We start from the raw sequence: 25,395 nt of genomic DNA on the forward strand, positions 1-25,395 counted from the left end.
GGGGATACGAAGCAAGCTATTTTTAGGGGATTACGCACTCTTGGAACTTCGAAGCAAGAACCATTGCGACGAATGAATTAAAATGAAGCGAGATGTAGGCTGCTATGCTCCTACAGTTTCCTTTTCGTGAATACTTTTGAAACAATCTATATACCTATGTATATTTTAAGTATACGTACCTTGCGTTTTGGAAAAAGCAATAAAATAATTCCTCAGTACAAAGGAGGATTCTTCTGAAAACATTTGCCTAAAAGACAAGAAGCGTTTCTCAGAATTGATTCCATCGCTTAAACTTACAAAATCTCGAACCTTTTCGTTTGAGTATAATAATTTAGCCACCCACTGTACGTACCTGTTTCTCCATATTTCATCACACCATACAGGTCTGTCAAGTATCTGTCAAGTTCTGCAAAAGCTGCCTTAATCCCGTCAAAAATTCCGAGCAGGTACCTGCGTACGCATCTTTCCTGATAGTCTGAAACATTCGGCCGTATTATCATCGGCGCGTTCCTCGAAACCTTCAGCTCTCTAACGATCGTTGAAGAGGCGGACCAAGTGTCGCTGGAGAGAACAGCGTAACGGAGGGAGCATAATCGGACAAGACCGCACGTCGTACACGAGCACTGGCTCCGTCGTTGTTCGTCCTTCCGTATCCTTTCCCGCCAGGCTAATGGTTTAATCCTAACACGGATGTTAACCAGATTACCAGCCAAGAGCTGGGCCCTTCCAGCCTGCGTTCCCTGTGGTCGCTGCAGAACAAATTAGCCGCGATTACGTGGATAACGACAAAAAGGGTCGATCGTCGCGATTCGAGCTACCGGCCGCGCCACGATGGCTGCCTTCTGTAATTTTCTGCAACGTCGCTCCCTTCCTTGGCTACCAGGCATCCTGGGATTGCTCCCCCCTTTGTTTTATCCTCCCTGCTTGCCCGCAAGATTATGCGTCTTCGACTTCACGTTGCTTGCCTCTCGATGGGAGAGCGCAGGCAATCTTCGCGAGGAGAAGGACGAGAGAAGCTTGGGAGATGCTTTCTGGCGGGGGATTAAGCAGATGTGTGTGCTTTCTGCCTGTGCCTGTAAGGTGAATGTCCCAATTTCTGCTCGTGTCCCCATTTCTGCGCATTTCGTATTTTTCTTATTATACGCGTTACGTTTGTACTGCAGTTGCAACAAAATAATTCTAAATTATTTAAATATTCACGCGAGTGTTGCACGAGCTTGGGGCAATACATACATCGCTATTTTTCGTGAGCAGAAATACGGACATTTAGAGGATTATATATTTAATTATAAATTACTAATAGTTGAACATCTTGAAATATATTTCTTATGTAGTTTTTGAATTGGTTGATTTATTGTTAAAGAATTGATCAATTACTCTGCAAATTTTCATCACAAACAAATTTTGTACACCTTCTTTATGACGAGTTGCCTCTTAAATGAGCAGAAATTGGGACATTCAACTTATGCTTCAATTGGAAACGAAAATATTTACGAATTTTGCGAGCAAGGGCAAGTTAGTAAAGAAAAGTATGTTGTTAACAGTATTCCAAATATGCTGCACTTTCTTTATATAAAATATGAGAAAAAGAACATTACTTTTACGTAATCCTTAACAATTATATGTATATGGTATATAATTTGGATAGTCATATTTAAGTTATATAATAATTTCATAAATTATCACACCTTTCAGATGAATATTATATTCACACCCTGCTGTCGCAGAATTTTCCTCACGAAAGCGTAACTCCATGATAAAGATGTTCCGTGTCAGCTAAGAAAACGGAGCGACGATGCAGAAAATTGCTCGTCAGTAGCAGCATACGCTACCGCGATCAACCCCTCTCGACCTAATTCTCGCAATCAGCTCTAATTTGTTCCGCGAAACGTTTGGAAAAGGCTAAGGAGTGACGAAACGGCTTCGTGATAGCCACTTCTTGCAAGATGACAACGGTGAAAATCTTGGTGCGCGACTGTTCGAGATCAGCGACGCGACGTCGCTCCTTTTCTTCTTGTAATTTTTAACGCAGAAGCCCGATGTCACGTTTACTAACAATTTGAAAAGTGGTAATATCAAGATAAGTATTCGAATATTTTTTTTGGTCCCAGGGAAAATGTCTGACGTCCTGTTCTGAATTAGGATCCACAAATATACCGCAGTTATTTACTTGCATACAAGTCATATCAAATTTGCAACTTGGATAATAAATTATCTAAATAATAGCTAGCGATTAATCACTTAAGCTGAGATATAAAAATTACAATGAGAAATTTTCTAGTATTCCAAAATCCAACTTCCAGTATCCTAGTATTCTGAAAGCAATAATATTCTGTACATATGTACACATGAAAATGGAAGAAAACATTTATTTCAACAATCCAATATGAGGTTTCCGTGTGCAATAATTAATATATTTACTATTCTACTATAACTCCCCCCCAATGCATTTCACCAAAAAAGGAGCGAGCAATAATAGGTTTCAGAAAGTTCACGAGAAATCTCATTCCACGTGTAATCTCGCCTCTCGTGGATTCCATAATGTCAAAAAAATTTCACGCACTGTCATCCCACCACCCCCTCTCGATCCCTCTTTCTCCCCTCGGCCGTTTTTCCCCATTTATTGCTTTTTTTCCACGATCACTGCGGGCTCGCAGTGGAGGACTCACGTCTGTCGGTGCCACCAGCGAGGGCCCACAGATATTATATTGTCCCTGAATTATGCCGCCATAAAAACGTGACGAAGCGACCACGAACTGGCAGAACAGTCCAGCAAATGGCTCGAAAAATCAAAGGGAACGGGAATAATGGTCACCGAACAGCCAGCCAGGCTAATATATTCGTTTTTCTCCATACAATTCGCGGTGCTGTCCCAGCCTGAGGATCCGTCCATTATTTCCAGACCGCGCTGACACGTTTGATGAATCTCTTGGCAGGAGTTATGAGTTATGAATATGTATGAATCGTATATTGTTTGTTTCTTGATCGTCAAAGAAGATTTGGGGTGTATATGAGAATATTAAGCGCGCGAGTCCTAACGAACATGTTCATATATCTCCATTTCTACCGAACACTTTGTAACGAAAAAATTCATTTTTATTCTTTGAATGTGAACTAAAATACCCTGAAAATTTGGAACAGATCCGTTCGACAGTTTCTTAGAAAAAAATTCCCAAGAATCACCTTATTCCTAGCGTCCTAAATAGGGCTCCTCCCTTAAATACACACTGCAAGTAACTGGAACAGAATTAAATAACCAAAGAGATCCCTAATAGTTTCGAAAGAATTAGAAAATTGTTACACGAGTGACCGAATTTACCAGAAAAGTTTTATACAAATCTGTATGCGCCCACCCCTAAACAACTTCCTCAACCTTTGCCATTCTAAACAGACCTCCAACATAAGAATAGAAAACCTTCGAAATCAACATTAAACCCTACACAGCTGACGAGGTACCATTTCGAACTTCGGATTAGGAGTTTTCTCGCGAGGAAAACGCACGGGGAGTCCTCGTTTCCCCAAACTGTGGCTCGAGCCCAGCGAAGTGAACATACTCCCTGGTAATCTTCGGCGAGGCAGAATTCATTTCATTTCGAAGAAGGAAGCGCCTCGCCTGGTATCGCAAGAAACCGCGAGGAAGAAGAGGTTCGAGGGGAAGTAGGGATAAATGACGGGTAGCAGGGCTGAAGTGTATCTCCCTGGGGAGTTTCAGGTATCCTCGGCTAGCCGCACGTTAGTTTTTCCTGTGTCTTTACTCGGAAACTCATCTCGCGGCGTAATTATCGACGTGAACACGTACATCGTGCACGGTGCAGCCTCTAATGGAGCCACGTCGCTATAGAGTGCACCGTCCTGTTACGTTAGAACGTTAACAATTATATAAAGGGTGAGTCATAAGCTCTTATCCAGTTCGCGCGCGCTTGTTAAGTTTATTTGGTTTGTAACAAGTTACGTAGTAAATCGCGGCCACCGAAATAAATTGAATCGATAATTTCGAAACGGGGGTGGGTTCGATTTTTTTAGTTAATTTTTTGAAGATTTTCTTCGTGTTTTCTCGACACGTGGTAATCTAGATTTTTTTTACAAAAACTGTGATGAAATTTCAATAAAACAAATATTGGAATACATTCTACTAACTGTAAAGTTGACCTATGATTTTTATCATAACGATTGGATTCTTCAGATAAGAATGGCAGTCATTCAAAAATTGTTCTGGGTTTGAGCCACCCAGGTATGTCAAAGTTGATCGAAAAAAGAGGTGTGTCAACGAAGGGTAAATAGCGATAATTGTATGTGTATATTGATTACCAGTTTGACTGGATTTCTCACGCGGAATATATAGAGACTAATTGGCCCCAAACTATTTAATTGACTATGTTAGTAACCGAGTTACATGATTGCCGGAGAGCCTAATTGCTTCAGTGCCTAGAATCTGATTCTGTACTAGTTACTGTTAGAAGTCAACTAACTGGCTACCAAAACCCTGACTGATAGAAAAATTATTACACGATTGCTGGTTCCTTCGGATTGGCTCGAAAGCTCTCTTTCAATGTCTCCCGCAGCAGAGATTTATGAATATTTAACAATAATTTGGGACTTTTTTAGCGCGTGCGAATTATGTGGCTCGTCCCACAGATTTACTTCTAACTAATATCTCGTTAACAGCTTCCTGTAATAAACTTTATGGTAAAATCAATTTTTAATTTCAAAATCTTGTGCTGGTGTAACAGAACGGTAGTTCACCCTGACGGATAACTTTTAAAATTCTAGATATTTTTGAGTAGTTCTTGGTTACAATGCTGATGTTTACTTTTATCTTTTACGAAAAAGTGTGTCCCAAAACGCACCTACAATCCCGCCTTACAACTAAAATCTTTAGGGAATGTGTTACTATATAATCGTGAGCTTCCAAATATTCATTCAGGCCATTTGATCTAACGATTCATGTTTTGTTGACACAGATGATGAAGCATGGTTGGGACAATTATGTGAGGTACGCGTGGGGAAAGAACGAGCTGCGACCGATCTCGAAGAGGGGGCACAGCGCGACCATCTTCGGTGCTGCCAACATGGGTGCAACCATCGTCGACGGTCTCGACACCCTGTACATCATGGGTCTTCACGACGAATTCAAGCAGGGCCGCGACTGGATAGCTGAGAATCTAGACTTCGATATCGTGAGTACCAAATGCGCTTTTTTCAACCTTTTGCTGCTTAATCTACTCCTTGGGAAACCATAACGACGCCGTGAAAGCGTTTGAGCATTGACAAGTTAGACTTCGATGACAGGACAAAATGTCCTTGCAAATCGAGAAGCCAGCTTGTCGACTGGCCCAGCACTAAAGTGCTATCAGGCCAAACTTCGAAGTCGAACCAATTCGCGCTTCGATTAAAGGCGTGAAGATTGCTTCAACGAAGCGATGACCGATTTGTGAGTAGCGCCAGGTCACGAACCGGGGACTTTCAGAAGTGGAGCAGTGTTTAGGTTTTTAAATGGTGGTTTGAATTGGCGAATTGAAAGTTAAGTTTAGGGCAGCAGTAACTGATGAAAATGTCAAATGAAACACTGTGCCAAACTTCAGATTCTTTTCTTAATATAGGTACGAATTACATTGCGTGGCAACTGCTAGGGTCTCGTTTCATTTATATGTGGGATCTGTAGATTGCGTTTAGAAAATGAAATTGACAAATTAAAAGTCAATTGAATTCACAAGAATAGACAATATTGTCCAGTTAATAAGTACTTTACAGACTTGGTTAATTTTTTATAGAGAAATTTACAGTGTGTGTTTTTGACCACGACTTCAGTTATACTTTATATAGCGAAATGAAGTGAATTTACTTTAGTGAATTACTCTTCTGTTTGAGAAACACGCGTCCGCGAGCTCCTGAAAATAATTATTAATGTATGTAACTTATAGAACTTACGATGCGAAGTTCTGTTTATCTTTTATTGATACAATATAAAACTAACTAAATTCACTTGTTATAAAATAAAAATCTTTCAGCACTTAATTACATACAGTAAACACAATTTCTTGAAGCCTCTTTATATACCCCAACTTATGTAACCTATCACTTCAAGAAACAGTTACTTATTGTCTATCCAAAAACCATTAGGTACAAAAACTATATTTTTATTCTGAGCCCATAAGTATCGATTTTACAGATAACAACATCTAGCAATTTTTTCACAATATTCTCGAAGACTCACCTCGAAAGAACTATGTAAGTGAGCTCATGTTATCGTATTATCCTTATTCTCGACGAAATATTAATAATGCAATGACGATGTTTACCAAATTTACGTAGCATACTTGCAACACGTACAATTTTACAACACGTGTTTAGAATATTCTGTAAGTCCCCCATAAAACGAAGGAAAAGTGCCAAAATTATAAAAATTGTAATCCGCGACTCATTGGAAATTAAACAAATTCTTATAAAACTAATTTTGTCAGACCTACGTGGCAAAAGTGTTGCCCCAAAAATTTACCACTGTCAGCCATATACGGTTGATGCCAGAATTTTTATATTTCTTTTTAGAAATCTGCGCATCGCTGATCTATTTATAAACACCGATATATCGGGGACAGCGTTTTTGGTAGCCGGGGAAAGGAATTTCATCGCGTTTCCTTCCTTGCGTTACAAATCTTGGCGGGACGCAGACTTTCTGCACACATGCTGTCAAAATCGACAGCATCTTGCTTTCTCCTTGCCAAACGCCGCAGAAATGTGTTTGCTTTAGCCTGTGGGGGTGAAACGTCGCGATCTTCGCCCGCCGATCCTCCCCCGAGAGCGAAATCGAGCCGCGGGACCACGACGACATTGACGCGCGATAAATTCCGAGAAAGTCAAAGAACTGTGGGAGCTTCAGAATATTTTGATACTTAATAGTTTAACAATGACGAATTATTATTAATTTTGTGGAGGGATTGTGGTCTTCTTTTTTAGTTTTCATTCTGCTGTGACTTATTTAAATTTGTTGTAATTGGCAAAAAAATCTTCAATTTTATAGACATTATTTTGAGATCTTTCTTACTGTAAAGGTGGTCTTTTCTGTAAAATTAAGTGGAAATTGTGAAACAAGTCCTGTTTCTTATTATATTTACACATCGTTATTTTTATCTGCGTTTTCATTTATTTATTATTTTGTTTTTGCACGAAGAAGCCTTCTCTCCAGTTGCATTACGAATTATCTTCCACTTTCTACACTTTTTCATCATGACTCACAAATGTAATTCATGAGTCACAATTAATTATGAACCATGGCATGTTGTAATTGAAATCTGTGTAAGAGACCGTCAGTTACTAATGTTACAAGAAAAGCGTTCACATTTTTCTATTCTAATCTAAACAAACTGGTTCAGTTTTTCTTAATTACGGAGACTCAACAAAAAGAAAGAATGATTTAAAAAGTTATTTTAAATATCGTAAAAAATATCATCAGTTATATCGTTTTTTTCAATTTTGTCGTCTTATTAGAACCACTGAATTTTAATATATTTCACGGATTAGAGAAATTCCGTGCTCTCTGTTTATCACCACCTCATTATTTTACATTCAAGAGGATCAGCAGATTAATTCTCGCTCGGTATATTTAAAACCTTGTTAAATCTCTCGCGGAACCATTTTCAGCTTACTGCTCCGCTTGGATTTCCTTCCAAAAGGTTTTAATCATTGGGAACATTACCAAAAATGGGGTCTGAATAATATTACGTAACTACACGATCTGTTTTTTTTTAAAGAGAATTTAACTACCTGAATTTAACCTTCCACTCTTTAGAAAATAATTACACGAAACATTTAGGAAGGTAATATTTCACTCAAGTATAGGTGTGCTCTTTACTGGAACCATAAAAACACTGTATTAAATTTATTTCAAGTTGTAAAGACAGATTTCATTTTTATACCCAGGATATAAATACCATGGCTTTCCTGTTATTCTTTTATGCAGGGTGCCCTGTAACTCTTGATACGATCTGAAACGTGGTGATTCTACCTGAAAAAATGAGTCAAGAATATAGAATAATATTTCTGGATTTGAAGCTTCGTTAAACGTAACATACCTGAATGAAATGACTATACAATAACGAGTCAAAATTGTCGAATAAGATTTTTTCAGTGGTATTTTTTTGGAAGAAAATCGATGTTATAGATGCAACTCGTTCTTAGTCAGGTCCACATGTATCCAAAGAATTTTCAAAATCGTTCTCGATAACAAAGCCTGCTTCCAGAAAAAGCTAACCAATAGCTTTGACTCATTTTCAATAATTCATGTTATTTGCAGTTGTATTATATTCTCCGACACATTGTACCAATTCTTGATCAGCTGCTATTCAACTTGTAATATATATACATTACAACTTCTCACAGAGTAAATACAGAGTGAGAAGTTAATTCTCCACGAGTGTAACGTCCGTAAATTAATGACTCATACCTTCATTAGACATGACTTCTAGGCATTCAGACAACTCCTGCATTCTTCAATTCTATTCCAATTTGTTCTAAGAATAAACGTCATCCGAAGAGCTTATTTCAATCTGGGTCAGATTCTATCCATGAGCCGTACCTATACAATGACCACAGATACCTAAAAAAATGTTTTCAAAAATAACAAATGACAATTGGGAATTTTGTTTTAACGGTATTTGTTGAAACCATGAACACATAAGAATTCAATACTTGTTTAATGTAAATTCGTGTTTTAATGAATTCCTCAAATTACAATTGTATTTCTAATCAGATCAAAAGTTCTAATCTTGCACTTTGGGGGCTGAGTAGCTTTGTGACAGCATGATTCAAATATTTGCGAGAAGTCATAGAGATAAACGAGGACGTAGCAAAAACACGAGATTCCCCGTCAGTGAGCGAAATCCCACGAGGATTCAAGATAATCCTTGGAGAATCGTGACCGTTCACCGGAACTGGAAGATCTAGCAAATACTCCGCGACCTTGAGTGGCAATGGAAAGCATTTCTGCAAGCCCTTGTTCAAGTATATCGCCACCAAAATCAAGCTCAATATATTCTTTTAAACAAAAGTTCTAATCACTACATTATATTTTAAGCAATGAACATAGTGACGTGAAAAAATTGTTAGTAAAATATGATCTGTTTTGAACGAATTACAAAACAAAATAGTAAAAAATTTGAAAACCGATAACTTTTTAAATAACTTTCTTTTGATAACATTGTAAGTTAGATAAGGTTTCGCAAGGGGCATCGAAACTATAGGTGCAGGCTTAAGTGGGCCATAAACCTCGTGAAAAGACACAAAAAATTCTTAATATACATCGCCTCATGAAGTAATTATTTTTGAGTTATTCAAGTTTTTAGCTCGTGGCTTTGCACTTATTGCAAACTAACTCAACTGATCAAAAATGAAGAACAAATAGATCTAATTATAGATTGGTTGTATTTACATTCCCAATACCATCTAGTGAGATTCATTTCCGATACTTGAAATTTCTCTTTGAAACTATCACAAATCCATATTCCGTATTATTCGTTTTTGACTTCATTCTTTTGGTTTCCAGTAGTCCACAGTTTAATTTAATTAAATCGCTAATTCCACTATATCATGAAACGTGGCAATAATTGTTTCATTCTGAAGATACAAACGAATATCTCAAGAACAATATATTTACAGACCTACGGTTAGCACGAGTTTTCATCCTTTTTCCCACGAGCTCTATTACCCAAGGTAATCCTATAATTCTGAAGCGTTCTGTACAGATGAAGACGAATGTCTGAAGAAATCGTGACGGGGTCCAAAGAAATTTCATTCCTGTAAGTTCGTACTTTGCGGCGAAAGGAATCCTGTCTCCTTGTGCCTCTTCGCTTCCCCCGATATTAATATCGACATTCCGTTGCTGGCATTGCTCCTTCGAGGGTGATAAATGAAAATTCTGATAAATGAAAATAATGCACGGGCTGCATTCCATAAATATGCAGATGCGTTCTATAAACTTTCTGATATTCTAATTTTCGCGACGCAAACTTTTTAGCGTTCTTTTTATGCTTCTTAAGGTGGATAACCACTGTGCTGTATCGGAAAGTAAGTTCAACTTTACAATTTATTTTTTCTCCAAGAAAAGAAAAAATGTTAATTTTCATTGATTGAAAAAAGTAGTTATTTTGTGGCCGCAAAGATTTCTAGAAATCTAATAAAGGGTTTGGCTTCAAATTTTGGAAGAATATTCTAAGATAGGTAGGGGAGACCGGGGCTAAAAGTTCCGGGGGTAAGTTGTTCCGACGGCTCTGTCTTCAAAATAAAAAGAGCGTTGTACTTTAAATTATTTTTTCCGTGTGAGTTGATCACGCCACTCTGTCGCCCAATTTAATAGCGTCCGCGACAGCGAATTCTGTGGTTGTAAGCAAGGACCTATTAGTCGCGTACCAGATAAGTAAAAATTTTTCTATCATTACTTTTTGGTCTATTTCAATTATTTAACGTCGATATTATAGATTGAATCGTTCTTATGGATCAAATGACATTTAAGAACATGGTGTAATAGTGTTTATCGTTTGAATACATGTATAAGCAGAATAGTCTTTGAAATTGCTACATGTGTCGGTAGGGGCTAGTTGTTACCGTGACTTGGGGCACGTTGTTACCGTAAAAACTTGCCCCGCCGCAAATAGGTCTGTGAAGATAGCACCCCCAAATTCGATTTTTTAAAAAAACTCAACGGCATTCGTTTGTTCATCGTATGCGCATGGTTGCCCATAAAAAATTTTCGTTTGCCCACCATTCAAAAAAAAGTTATGAACAAAATAATAAATTTGTCTTCACCCATCATGAATGCATTTCAATTTTTTAAAAGAAGGATACGAATGTACCCGACCTGGCCACGTTTGCCCACTCTCAGATTTCGTATGCTCACCCTCCAGAATCGAATTAAAAAATAAAAACCTCGAAAAGAAGGGTACAGGTGAAGCGATCGCGTTAAAGTTCGATTTTTCTGGAAAATATTATCAAAATCGTTCTTTCAACGATGCAGTCCGTTAGTTTAGATGTAGAAGAGATTTGCCCATACATTAATTTCGTATGCCCACCCTCCAGAATCGAATTATGAATAAAGATAGTCAAGAAGTGCGGTACCCGTTGAGACGACCAAGTATAAGTTCGATTTTTAATTAATTAAACGATGAAATCGTTTGTTTAACAATGCATATCGTTTGTCCAGATGTAGAAGAGATTTGCCCATGCATTAATTTCGTATGCCCACCCTCCAGAATCGAATTATTAATAAAGATAGCCAAAAAGTGCGGTACCCGTTGAAGCGATCGCGTTAAAGTTCGATTATTCTCGAAAATATTATGAAAATCGTTCTTTCAACGGTGCAGTTCGTTAGTTTAGATGTAGAAGAGATTTGCCCATCCATTAATTTCATATGTCCACCCTCCAGAATCGAATTATTAATAAAGATAGCCAAAAAGTGCGGTACCCGTTGAAGCGATCGCGTTAAAGTTCGATTATTCTCGAAAATATTATGAAAATCGTTCTTTCAACGGTGCAGTTCGTTAGTTTAGATGTAGAAGAGATTTGCCCATCCATTAATTTCGTATGTCCACCCTCCAGAATCGAATTATTAATAAAGGTAGCCAAGAAGTGCGTCGTTGGAAAGAATTCGAGTGTATCGCAGACATCTGTTTACGTTTCGGCAGTGGCACTCGGCGCTGCTACCCTTTAGGGTATCAACGCTGCGTGTCGTCATCGAACGTGCCGAAACGTAAACAGATGTCTGCGATACCCTCGAATTCCTTCCAACGACGCACGAAAGTCAGTCGGTCTACAGAGTTCGGACGCAACTCTTGCGAGACCGTGCATTCATTTACGGTTTGTGAAGTAACTGTGAGATTATATTATTTTCCGTTGTGCGATATCATTGCGGTAATTAGTGAAAAATGACTAGAAAACCACTCTGGTGATATTCTGCACATGCTGCAGATGTGTGAAAAGTGTGAAGTGTTCGATGAGCGATACAAATTTAAGTGTCGTTCCAATAAAGTGAGAAAGAAGTGTGTGCAACATTTTTTGGATAACATGTCACCAAACACCTTCAACCTTTACGGTAAGTACAATTGATTTTGATAATTCATTCGGGAAAAAACGAACGGAAAGGTATTCGGTTCAACGGGTACCGCACTTCTTGGCTATCTTTATTAATAATTCGATTCTGGAGGGTGGACATATGAAATTAATGCATGGGCAAATCTCTTCTATATCTAAATTAACGGACTGCATCGTTGAAAGAACGATTTTGATAATATTTTCCAGAAAAATCGAACTTTAACGCGATCGCTTCAACGGGTACCGCACTTCTTGGCTATCTTCATTAATAATTCGATTCTGAAGGGTGGGCATACGAAATTAATGGATGGGCAAATCTCTTCTACATCTAAACTAACGAACTGCACCGTTGAAAGAACGATTTTCATAATATTTTCGAGAATAATCGAACTTTAACGCGATCGCTTCATCTATACTCATTTTTTCGCGGTTTTTATTTTTTATTTAAATTCTGGAGGGTGGGCAAATGAAATCTGAGAGTGGGCAAACGTGGCTAGATCGGGTACATTCGTATCCTTCTATTAAAAAAATTGAAATGCATTCATGATGGGTGATGAAGACAAATTTTTTATTTTGTTCATAACTTTTTTTTTTAAGGGTGGGCAAACGAAAATTTTTTATGTGCAAACGTGGGCAAACGATGGACAAACGAATGCCGTTGAGTTTTTCCAAAAATTCGAATTTGGGGGTGCTATCTTCACAGACCTGCCGCAAATGTTATAAATTGTTTCCGCTGTGCTTTAAGATGCGAACATATGAATGAAAGGCGGAAAGGGACACGACTTCGATCGAAGTTATGCGTAAAGATAAATAAAAACTGTCGCTTTTAGTTTTCTTTTAAAGATAATACATTTTTGTTGGTCCGAACCTTCATAAATAACCATTATTAATAAAATTCTGTTTTATTTCATTAGAAAATGAAATATTTCATTAAAAGACAACTCTTATATCATAGTAACAACTTACCCCAATGCGATAACAACTTGCCCCATATAGGGGTAAGAAGTTCCGCTTCGATCAGCCACAAATAAATTACTTTCTATGGGAAACCTATTACAATATATTAAACACAAGCTTAAAATCAGAAGATATACTAAATTTAACAAGAAATTAGTCAATAGTGAAGAGAATAACTACATTATTTTCCAGTCATTTTTTATGTTTCATCGAAATCGGAACTTTTAGCCCCGGCCTCCCCTACATATATTGTCCATCGTCTTATCGTCTCGCTTTTGTTCTAATTACACGTTGAAAAACTGGACAACTTTATGCCAGAAATGGAATTCCCCAATTTATATTTGAGTTTCTTCAAAACTCACGATAGTGTGGCAGATAGTATGTAAATCTTAGAAGCTGCTATCAAAACTTGAAAATCCACTTGTTCATTAAATTTCCAAAATCTTGCCAATCAAAAAATCACTTTTCTCGTACGAATCATTTTCAGCGGCAAACAATTCTACGTAAAATTACTATTTTTTTGATAATTTCATTTCATTCTACGCTTTGAAGAATTTATTTTTAGTGCATCGATAAATATCGATTAGAAGAACATTACTACACTAAAAAATAAAATGCAGAATCGAGCTTACTTTTCAAACTGGCACAGTGGTTTTCTCCCTCCAATGTGATAGCGTGTTCCATAAGTTGTCAATTTAAAATCGTACTTGTGGAAATGATCTTTCCGGACGTCGATATCATATAGATACCATAACTGATAACACGATTCAGGACGACAGCAAATATTGTGAACGATAAACCAATTTGCTGCAGATGTATCTGTTTCGGCTTAGGAGAATGGAAGCATCAAGTTTGATACAAATTAGATCGACTTTTCTGCAGTTATAGGAGATAGAGGAATTCGTTGCGATAAAAGCAGTTCCTGGGGAAAGATGATGCTAATAAATTAGTCGAGTAATTTAAATGAAAGCGACTATATATAGTGGCCTTATGTCATTGTATAAATAAAATGTTTTATAAAAATCGAAGTTGACAGGTGACAATCACGAAGGTAGAAAAATATTTCAGTTTTATTTGGTACTAGCAAAATACATCCGCACTTCGCTTCGGGCCTAAGAGATATTAAGCACTCGCGCATTAGATATTTATAAGTATTCGTCAAGATTCTTTAAAATAATAAAAAAAAGTATCGATAACTAATTCTTACAAAAATTATCAAACAGAAACCAGTCCTTTTCAAAGAAATCGTCTGATACAAACAAACCACCAAAGTAATGGTAACAGGTATTAATGAACATTTAATCAGCCAAACATGATGCGTTTGCACATGTTCATACCTAAAATTCTGAATCCATGGAAACCACATAAAATCCGTGCCAAAATGAAGAAAACCGATTAAACTAATCTCAAGATCCGCAACAGCTGAACTTAACATCGCCTGGTACACAGCGTTCCATTCGCAGGCCCACGCAAAGAATCATCCTCCACCTTCGTCTCCCAATAAAATAACCAAAGATCGATAGTTCCAAAGGGACGGGAAGTTACTCGATCAAACAACCCGCGCCCCGTGTACCGCTAATAATTCTCATTCTGGCAACGCCACGGGACGTTCGACGTCCTTCCTCGCCCCGCTGGATTAACAATCCAACGGCAGACCTCGTTAATTAACTTAATCGTTATGTAAATCAGTGTCCCCGGTATTTCTCCGGGGGGGCCGCGAGCGGGGGAATAAACTTTGTCCGAGGGTTTTCGCCGCCAGACACCAGTCCCGTAAGTACCAGCCAGCCAACTTACCTCCGTTTATCCCAAGTTGGTAACAGTCCTGTTACTTCCGCGCACCCCGAAACTCTTCGTTACAGCCCCCCTCGCCCCTGCGCCCCACCCATCGAGCAACACCCGCGCGGTATCAGAGCGTATTCCTAAGTGGATAACTTGCAGTATTAACCAGGAACCGTCCTGTCGAGCGACTAGGAATTCATGCCTACTGTATCGCAGCTGCGTGCCGGCGGCTGGGACACCCTCTGAAATATAATTGCCTTTCGAGTGGGCAAAGAAACGGAGTTCCGTGGCAACAGCCAGAAGTAAAGTGACAGAATTGTTTGAGCCTGAGTGACGGAGTCGAGTGTCGGGAACTAACATCGGAAAGGGCGGAGTCAAATGTTAAAGGTCTACGCACACATGTTAGGTCCGCGATTGTTCAGTGCAGTCAGTGTCAGTGGTATAAAAAATATCGTTCCCCTGTTTTGGAAAGGAGCAGTTCGCTCTTTCCCTTGCCAGTCACTGACGCTGAAACAAAGAGACTGACGGCTTCGCACTGAACCGTCGCGGAACTGATATGTGTGCGGAGACCTTAAGGGGGTGGATTCTTCGAGGTCGAATCGATGTGCTTTTGGTTTGAATAGGGTGAAGGTGGTTGGGAAAGTGGACTGCTCGTGGAATGGAGGGAGGAATACTTTTTACTTTTTTAGTCATTTTGTATGTTAGGTTTAGGAAATTGTAGACGATTAACGGATTGTGGAAGCTGTAGATGTAGAAGCTTTAATAACTTGCGTAACTTATATGGTCTCATTGATGTTAGTGATATGAATAATGTGGAAATTTTAAGCTGAGTAATGGCTGAGCTATAGAGTAATCAATTCACTTAAGGGGGATTCTGTAACAGCCCCCGAAACGATTTTTTTTTTTAAAAACTATTGTTAATATTGCATTAAACTATTTTGGGATATAAGGAGGCATCTTTAAACTTGCAGAAAATATTTTTTTCTATCTCGATCCGTCATATTATTTATTAATTATTTTGGATTTTTGTTCACTGCTTCGAAGATGTTGATGATACGTATAGCACCTGTCACAGTCATCTGATTGCGAAAAGAAGAAAAATTTCTTAAAGTTAGATAGTTTACGCTGGGGCTGAACATAAAATTTTAATTTTCTTGTTTATTTATAATACTCTTTTCATCGATATAAAGTAAATTTATCGAAGGAAAAAACTTACTTATTTTCAAACACTATACCTTTTTAAATTTTTCATTTCTTTGCTTTAAATTAGGGTCAATCGCAGTGTACACTATCTAACTTTAAGAAACTTTTCTTCTTTTTTCGAATCAGATGACTGTGACAGGTGCTGCACGTACCACCAACAGGCGTTACATTGTCGAAGAGGTTGACAAGACTCCACAATAATTAATAAATAATAAGCAGGATCGACATATAAAAAAAATCTGCAAATTTAGAGATGCCTCTTTATATCCCAAAAGAGTATAATCCGATATTAGCAATAGTTTCTTAAAAAAAATTCATAAATATTAGTTACTTTTGGGGGCTGTTACACGAGAATTCCTGGACCCCGATAATTGCATAAATCGTGATCGAAGTCTTTCGAAATAATCTTTCGCTTGACAAGTGGCAATGGTATGATAAATGTGGGTTTATAGAAGTTCCAGCGATGAAATGGAGGGAGCTCAAAGAAACGTGCCTTCGCCGCGTATCGAGTGGAGCCCGCTGAACTGCTCAAATATTTGACTTCTCTAAGGAGTATTCCAGGAGGATTTCGATTCCTGGATAATAGGATGTCAAACATTTTCTTGGTCTGTGCCAACCTCCACTATTTATGGCGGATTCCTAAACGGATAACTTCTCGTATTAGTCACTTCGCCGCACTGCAAACTCGTGCGTGGAAATCGCTCCGTTGCTCTCGCCAAAATTCCTGCCTGATATATCACACCTGTGCAACTCGCTTACCATTCTTCGTGTTATATATTCGAGCTTTCCGTTGCATAAAGTAAATACACGTCTGTCTTCTTAGAAAAAGGAAATCCTTTTCCTTTTCGAGATCGACGGCTTTTCTTAGATCAAATATTCTTGACGTGGAGTATCGATAAATCGATTATATGTACGCTGTGGAATATGAATTACAGCATTACATTGCAGTTGACAAGAAATTCATCAGGATATTTTCAAAGTCACACAAATCTTGGTATAGCGGAGTATAAATTGATTAAACACACGACAGTTTTAAAAACTGCTATGACTGGTCAAATATTATTGTATTACTGTGATAAGTATCATAATTCCAATAATATTTACTTTCATATTCTTTAATTACTATTTTACATCAATTATAATTTCAATTGATTTTAATTTCATTTCTTAACGTTATAACTACGTTGTACTCCAAAAATTGTTCTACTTGCAAGGAAAGATTCCCAACCCGGAAATTCAAAAAAAAAAATTATGAAACTTTGCAGATGTGTATAAATGCTTATTACGCTTTTTATTGCTGGTTAAATCCACTCTGAGGGGATGTAATTGACTCCTGAAAATCCGGCAATTTTCCGATTTTGTGTTATAACTCGCGAACTGTGAGAGACAGACAAAAGTTTACAGACAAAAGTTACTTCCTTTAATTAGGACTACCATTTGGTAATTTACAGTTCGTTATAACACAAAACCGGAAAATAGCCGGATTATCACGAGTCAGTTTTACCCCCGTAGTGAATTTGAGCAGTAAAATAAAATTGCGCAATGCATACCTATATATCCACTGCATATCCCCAACGTTTCATAATTCTTTGAATTTCCGAGTTGGGGATCTTCCCTTGTTAATTAATACCTCACAATAAAATTACACTCAGAGAGAGAAAAAAGGGAGACACAATGTTTGCGCATCAAATTCAATTTTTACCCAAAAAGTTTGTTTCATTCAGTCCTGTAATTAATCGGTTTCTCATTGTGCTTGCGATTCGAATGCCACAGGCTATTTTCAGCGGAACAATTTTTCCCATACAACCCCAGCTTGCAAGCACAGACATCGAAGCCGCGGCAGAAACATTATCGACTTCCATTCTATCGAGCTGCTGAAAATATCATTTATTGCAGAAAATAATTTCCCATCGCCCTGCAAGAAAGGCATCGAAACCGCATCGGAAACGAGAACAGAACTGATACGTTACTATTACATTCGATTGCTTTATCGAAGGCTGCGGGTTTTGACACCTAGCGCTGCGATTCTTTTACATCTGGAAAATGTATGAATTTCATTCACACCGTACTTACACGACGCAATCGATTCGAACGCGCTGTGCACATTAAAAATTTTCACTGAATACGTTCGCTATCTTTTGTTTGATTCGACGCGTCAGTTTCACAGAAAACATGTAGTACCGACGAGTGAAAACTCCTTACAAGCATGAGGTTTTGAAAGAAATCAGGTAGGTCACTTAACAGCAACCCTCGAACGCCCTGGTTCCTCTCAGATGCAAAAAAGATCTCCCCAAGCTTTTCCTCGAAGCAGGACGGTCCGCGAAATAACGAGAGGCCGGATTAAAAAACACGAACGAAGGGGGCCCACTGCGGGTATTAATCTTCCGGTGGCTATTCGGGCGCGGCGCGTCGGCCCGGCCGAAATCAATTTCAATGGTGCGCGCATGCAAAAGGGATACGGCCGCATAAAACGCGGCCGCGAGTGAATACGCCCGTACCCCCGATATATATTACCTTCTGCAAGATTTATAAAAGAATGAAAACAGTGCGTGGACGGTGGGAGCGAGGAGGTGGGGTGCCGGGAAAGGGACAAGCGGAGGGGCTAGAAGGGAGGCACCTCAGCGTGGCTGAGGTGGGAACCGATCGTGAACGGGTTATATGGACTGGCCCGTGATTCGGACGGGCGATAAATTCGCGGAGGAAACTGCGCGGGGCCTAACTGCCGCGGGTAAAACGAAAAACCGCGTCGCATTATGCGCTAGCCGAGGCCCACGTGGACGAAACGGCTGGCGACCGACACCGAATCCGGTACCTGACGCCGCTCTCTGAATAAACACACGCGCACAGAGATGTACAACCGCATTCAGCCTGTGTGTGCATTAACGCGATAGTGTAATATTGTCCGCTGGGTCGGGGACCTGGTGCAAATTGGATAACTTCTCTTCTGGGGCCCCCCTACAGGAGGTACTTGTACGGGTCATAACTGGTATCTCAGATATATGGACTTGGTAAAGGTAGCGTTGGGTTAATAATGGCGGATTGAGTAGAAAGTATGCGAGTGTGTATAGTGTTTTATGTGGAACGGCACTTAGGGCCGTTTTCGTGGCCCGCGACCGGCACTTGGGACTTGTTTACAAGCTTTCTGTGTTGAATTTTGTAATTCGGGAAAGAATAAATTGACAGTTTGCTTGGCGAATATTTATTGGGATAGGTAGAGGAGTACTAGCGAGGGAAGTAGGGGAGAAGTGGTAAATGATTCCTGGCTGTTCTGCGGCTATTAGTGGTGCTATTTTGTAATATGGATGTACAAAAGGTTCAGCTCCTACGTCGTCAGGTATCGTACGAAGTGCCATGTAAATATCAGCGCTGTGTGTGTGTTATGAACAAGAAAAAATATAAATAACTGCCTTTTATCTAAGGTAAGGTCTTTTTCAATGTTGTGTAAGTTTTGTTATAAACGGCTTAGTGTGACAACTGTTTTTTTTCCGGGGATTTACGATTTAGGAAACATGATCAATTTATTTATAAATGTCAATTTAAACTTTATAATGAATGTAATATGTACTTAAAATGAATGTAAAATATTCTACATTAAACCCGCTTTTAGAAGAATACAAAAATACAGGACGAAATTGCATCGTTCGATTATTATCAGCTAAAATAAACTAGTAAAAAGGTACATCTATCATACCTGATTTTTTTAAATGTTTGTAGCACGCACAAAATAGGGCGTAAGCTCAAAAGGTTTTGTTTCTAATTTCGCATTTACTTGATATTTTTATCATCAGATGACGTTTATATTCATTAATTACTGACAAATTGATGGAGTACGATTTAGGTGGCCAGTACGATATTGGAAAATTTCCCCTGTAAAGCAGAAAGTGTTTGTGTGTTTGTCTGTCGCCTAAAAACTTTCGACCGGTATACTCTAGGGTCACGAAATGTATTCCAGCTCATTATGCCTAACTAATCCAGATGAATGTGACTATTTTCACAAAAAAGTAATTTTTTATAGAATCAGAATGTAAATTTCGGGCGAAGCCGAGTAGTGAAGCTAGTATATATTATAATAGATCCAGTAGCACAGTCAGGATTTAATCTTGGAGGGAGCCAAGTTGAACGGCTAAAAACATTTTTATTGCAAATTCAATCAAATCCATTAGGTGATTATAAAAAATTGATTTAAATAAAAAAATCCATTTTTCTCTTCTTTTCACAAAGCTTTTGAATTACTTCAGTCCTGGTTACATTAATCTCTCTTTTTTGGGGGGGGGGGGTAAGGCCCCTTGCCCCCGCCCCTCTCTGGGTGCGCCACTAAAAGTATCATTCGAACGTTAATGCCCTCAAATACTTCGTATTAGATCTTTCGGACATAACTTCAAAGCAGTCTTATATTTTCCCATATAAAATGTTACTAAATAAAACGTGCCTCATCGATACTACCCAGAACAAGTGACTTTCGTTACTGTTACCATCTGACGCCAGTGTGTCGGAATATTCGTTCGTTCTTGGTGACGGTGCTCCGCATATTTGGTGCACGCATTGTTCCCGGAGACGGTGCGCGCACCGAACTTGCTGGTGCATTTTTAATGAAGTCCCTTTCCAGAGGAGTCTCGCCGTTTTCGGTGCCTTTGTGACCAGCCATGGTCCAGACACGCCTTCGCCCAGGAATTTTGTTTTATTTGCCGGCCTCGAGAGACACCAACTGGCATTGCATATCGACCTTGCTGCGTCCCACTATGCCAATCGCAGGTGTCCTGCGAAACGCTTGCAAAACTACAATTTAATATCTAGAAAGACATTCTTTGCAAATAATCTTCACGTCGATTCTTCATATCATGCGCCTTCCCTTCGTTTGACATGGAGAGAAATTTAATGATGCTTGAACTGGATTTTGTGTTAGTATAAGTGCGTAATACGAGGGTACCTATATCGCAAAATTATTGGAAAAATTAAATACCAAATAACACTAAACTATTTAATCTGTAGATTCCTCATAACTAAATGTGGGTATTATCCTAGAATTTTTTTCATACGTCTTCCTATGGGGGAATTCATATTTGCAAGGATTAATAGAATTCGCGATGATGAAGTAGTTCTGTAGTATAATTTCACATTCAAGTTCATTCTGTTCATTATCATTATTTCTATTATTGGCAGGTTTCCTACTAAATTAATATAATTTCTGTTTCAAACCCCGCCCAATACTTTTACCAAGGTGTTTAAAAAGCGATCGATAAATGACTATGTAACAACACTAAAGCGAGTTGCCGAATAAAAGTTCGAAGCGCGTGGAAAAGTATGAAAACATCCGATACCTGAACCGTCTCTACCAACACATCCACGCTATCCACACAAGAATGCGAGTTCCTTTAATAAATAACATCACCCCATTCCTCGTCAATGAAACTTTCCTCCATTAGAAGCTTTCTTCATTTCTACAAGGTAGTCAAACATTGCCTGCCTGAGAACGACAAAACGCCCCCCCAGATCAAACACCTCGAGCGACTATCGCTGCGCTCTAATCAAGTCCTACGCAAAGACGGAACCCACTCAATATCCATTAAATCGATCCATTGCGTCAGATTCAATTCCATGACTAACATTTCCGAACCTCGTGTCTCCGAACTGTCCCACGTGAAAGTGTCTATCAGTGAGGAGGTCAATCAGGTTCACGACCAATCCACGTTAGCCGTGACCACGGGCCCCCCCGCTAGAGGCGCGCTAATCGCGCGAGTTATGGGTCCCAGGACCCCAGCAACGCAGCGCCAGTTCCTGACGTTCTTGCCCCGAACACTGTAATTAGCGGCATCGCTGTGCTTTCACGTGGCTCGGGCCTCGCGATCGGCCGCGAATCCCTTCTTTCTCGCGTGCTTTAATCAAGACGACTCTTAAAACCCGTCATCAACCGCGATTCGAGGCAGCCGGCGAAATTGCGCGTCAGTTTCGTTTATGTTCTCAAATTAGTCCGACGATAATCCACGGAACGACCATGCAGGCTCAATGAGAAAGCGGCCGGAGACGACGCGCGGAGCGATAATGAACTCCTTGATTCCGTGCCGCTGCCCGTGTCGGCCCCGTTCCGCCCGATTCCGACGATACTGCAGCCACCGGATCGACTCCAGACGATAAAAGGAGCTTATTATCGCGGCCCCGAAGGACTAATGCCGCGATTAAACCGTCCAATTCCCCATTTTTCCCTAATTTTCCCCGCGGACCGTGGTTATGAATGCCGAGCCACTGACTCTGTAGCACTTGGTAATTGCCACGAGTTCTCGACGGGACTATGGTGCTTTTATCGTCGGACTGCGAGCTTTTGTTGGCTCTGGGTGGTATTATTTTTTGGGGGGGTTGATTGAAATTGTTTTTGAGAGGTTATGGGACGAAATATTAGTATGTAAGATGTGGCAGATGAATTCATACGGTCGTTCGCTAAATGGTACGTGCACCGTGTGAATTTGAAATATTTTAATAAATAGGCTTTGGTTAATCGATGGTGATGGATGTGCGTTGAACTTTGCGAGTGACTGTATGCATTGTGAATTATGGAAACCATTGAATGAAATTAATTTCTCTGACTGAATTTTTGTAAAGAAATTATGTTGGATAATATATTCAATTTTATGTGTCCTTTTTTTGATAATTTTCTTAACTACGTTGTATTTGATAATTAGGTTAATATTGGAATACACAATGCACAGGTTTTAGAAGGAATTTAAATAAATTGTAATTTTATCCTCGTGATTAGGGGACGAGCATACTTAATTGCATTCTGCAGTTTATGCTTTTTGCAATGTAAGAGCAAAGTGCATGTAAAAAGATCAACAACATCTTCGCAACACCTTCTTCCACCTTTTCATCACTTATTACATTCAGAACTGCAGCTGCAACTTTTTTAAAAAAATAAAGCTCCACTGCTCTCTGGACAATCAGTAGCGCGTGAAAAAAATACAAACTTAAAACAGCCATCACAAGTTGTCTCGAAATTAAATTTCGTTCCGTGAGAAAACTGCAAAATAATGAAAAATGTAAGGTGGACGTCTAACTAAAGTACTCCTCACTTTTTCTTATCATTATCTCAGTATTATAAACACCCAGCGTTGTTCTTCGAGGAATGCCAGTATATTCTCCCGATAGGAAATAAAATCGTATAAAAGACGAACAATTTCAGTGACACCGTTCGTAAAGGCTCGAACAGTTAATCGCGTATGAATTACGATCGTGCAACCGCAGAGTATCGTAGTCTTTCAGCCGTTGCAACGCATAAAATGGAAACATCACAGTACCGTGGTCGATGGCGAAACAACAATAGATCGGCAGTCACGACCGACCGGTCGTTACGATGAAAAATGACATCCTTGAGACATGTAAACACGAAAGATCAGACACGATCGATCCTCGCGAAGGCTTCTCAAAGGAGTGTCACGCCGTCGTAATTCAGCATCGATATCGATACGCCTACTAGCGCCGATTCAATCGGCCTCTGCGCCTCGTCTTTCAACTACCTTCGTCCTCTGCAATCGGCGAAATACAGGGTGTTCCAAAATCAGTTCACGTTCCTGTAATTTCGAGCTTTATTATTATGGCTCAAATGTGAATTTTTTGACACTTAAGAACCTCTTCAAGGCCCCGAGGAATCTGAATCTCCTATTCGTTGCAGAGTGGCATCATACATTTCAGAATACTTCAGGGCATTTAACGTTTCTCTGTTGATGCAAAACAGAACACACATTGAACACGTTGTGATGCATACTGTCAGATCAGGTGTACTGCGTTCGACACTCCGTTTGTACAATTTGTTTTTTAATAATGGATGAGTTCTTTGACATGTACCTGCATACTTTAATTATAATAAAGTATTGAAGCAAAATAAAGTGAAGCAATAATACAACGATGCATTCATCGACATAGTATATGTTTGAAAATCATCATTGAGAGTGTGGATGTGCATCAGAGTTAAAGTATAGGTGTTCAGATATTACAGAGGATACAAAGGACAATCACCAACATCCCCTGAAGGAAGCAAGGAAAGTTAAACTTTCTCGAGAATGCACTTGTCAGACAATCACACGTTCAGGACTCTTACCCACATTCACCACTGCTTAAAAATAGTAAAGAAATTTAAATACAGCATCAAATAAGAGATTCAAGTATATTAAGTGATACTAAGTAAGAATACCTCGCATTAAAATAAATTTTCAGTTAAGTATCCTGGAACATAATCATTACACTATCTCAATCAATTTTGCTATCAAACAACTAGCACTGAGTGTGTCATTTTCATTCTCAACTTCAATGTACTATGCATTTACACATACCAGCTTTAATACTCGACTTTATATAATTTTATAAAAAAAAATTTGTTTACTATTTAATTTTTCTTTTTTTTTTTTAAGTAGTCACATTCATCTGAATTAGTCAACCATAATGAGCTGAGGCACATTTTGTGATCCCAGAGTTTATCGTTCGAAAGTTTTTAGGCGACAGACAAACACACAAACATGTTAGAAGCTTTCTGCTTTATATCAACAGAGTAGAAAGATTTGCTGAATCAAGATCGAGATAGTACCGAATATGTGTATGTACCTGTATACAACCTCGATGGCGAGGCTTCAGAATGCAAACGGATCAATCACATCTCGATTCATTTCGTTACTGAGAATTTGCATGTTCTCGCTTCTTGCATGACTTTCTGGACACAGTGTACATGTTTCTGCAACCGGTTTTCTCTGATCGCAGTTCGAGAAACAGTAAAAGTGACACAGAGTCGTTTCACTGGGCGCCAATATTCGACCGGCTTCTGATTGAAATATATTGGACGCGTCGCTCGTTCACTTTCCTTTTTCGACGTTTTCCCCGCGATGGCTATGTCCTTTGCTCGCCTTCATTGTTTTATACCGGTTTTACGGCAGATGGTAAAGATTGCAAGCATCTTTCGCAAACTCCGGACTACGGGTGGACAACGAAGTGTACAATAAATCACTCCGTCATTGGATATGTAAAAATACAATTGTTTAAAAGGAAGGACTGGCAATTGATTTATACGAAGAAGTAGCAGAAAATTTGAATTTTAGAAGATATTTTTCTTCCTTTTAACTAATTTTCTGCGAAACTCCGGCTTATCTTGTTCAATTTTTCTAGTAAAGTTTCTTTGAGCATTGCTTTGGTAGATGGTACTAACTAAAAATGTAATAATCATGGTTTATACAACTGTACATTACAATGGATGATTCTGAATTTAACATTACTTAAATAACTAAAATATTTTATACGCATGGGCTGGCTGGATACTTTTCTGAGTAACTGTATATAAAAGCTTGTTCTGAGATGTGTATGAATAAAATTATGGGTCAAAATGGACCCTGCTTTCAACGTGCG

General features: G+C 38.9%; 1 protein-coding gene across 2 annotated transcripts in view; it reads left to right on the plus strand.

Annotated features, from left to right (window-relative positions):
* Positions 1-25,395, plus strand: part of LOC143371409 (uncharacterized) — a 173,421-nt gene that overhangs the window by 98,268 nt on the left and 49,758 nt on the right. For both annotated transcript variants that reach the window (XM_076816559.1, XM_076816558.1), the window contains exon 4: positions 4,962-5,177. In XM_076816559.1, coding sequence (XP_076672674.1) covers positions 4,962-5,177 — 216 coding nt within the window. The remainder of the gene's footprint in view (positions 1-4,961; positions 5,178-25,395) is intronic.

This window comes from Andrena cerasifolii, chromosome 7, assembly GCF_050908995.1.
Source record: "Andrena cerasifolii isolate SP2316 chromosome 7, iyAndCera1_principal, whole genome shotgun sequence".
NCBI classification, from domain to species: domain Eukaryota; kingdom Metazoa; phylum Arthropoda; class Insecta; order Hymenoptera; family Andrenidae; genus Andrena; species Andrena cerasifolii.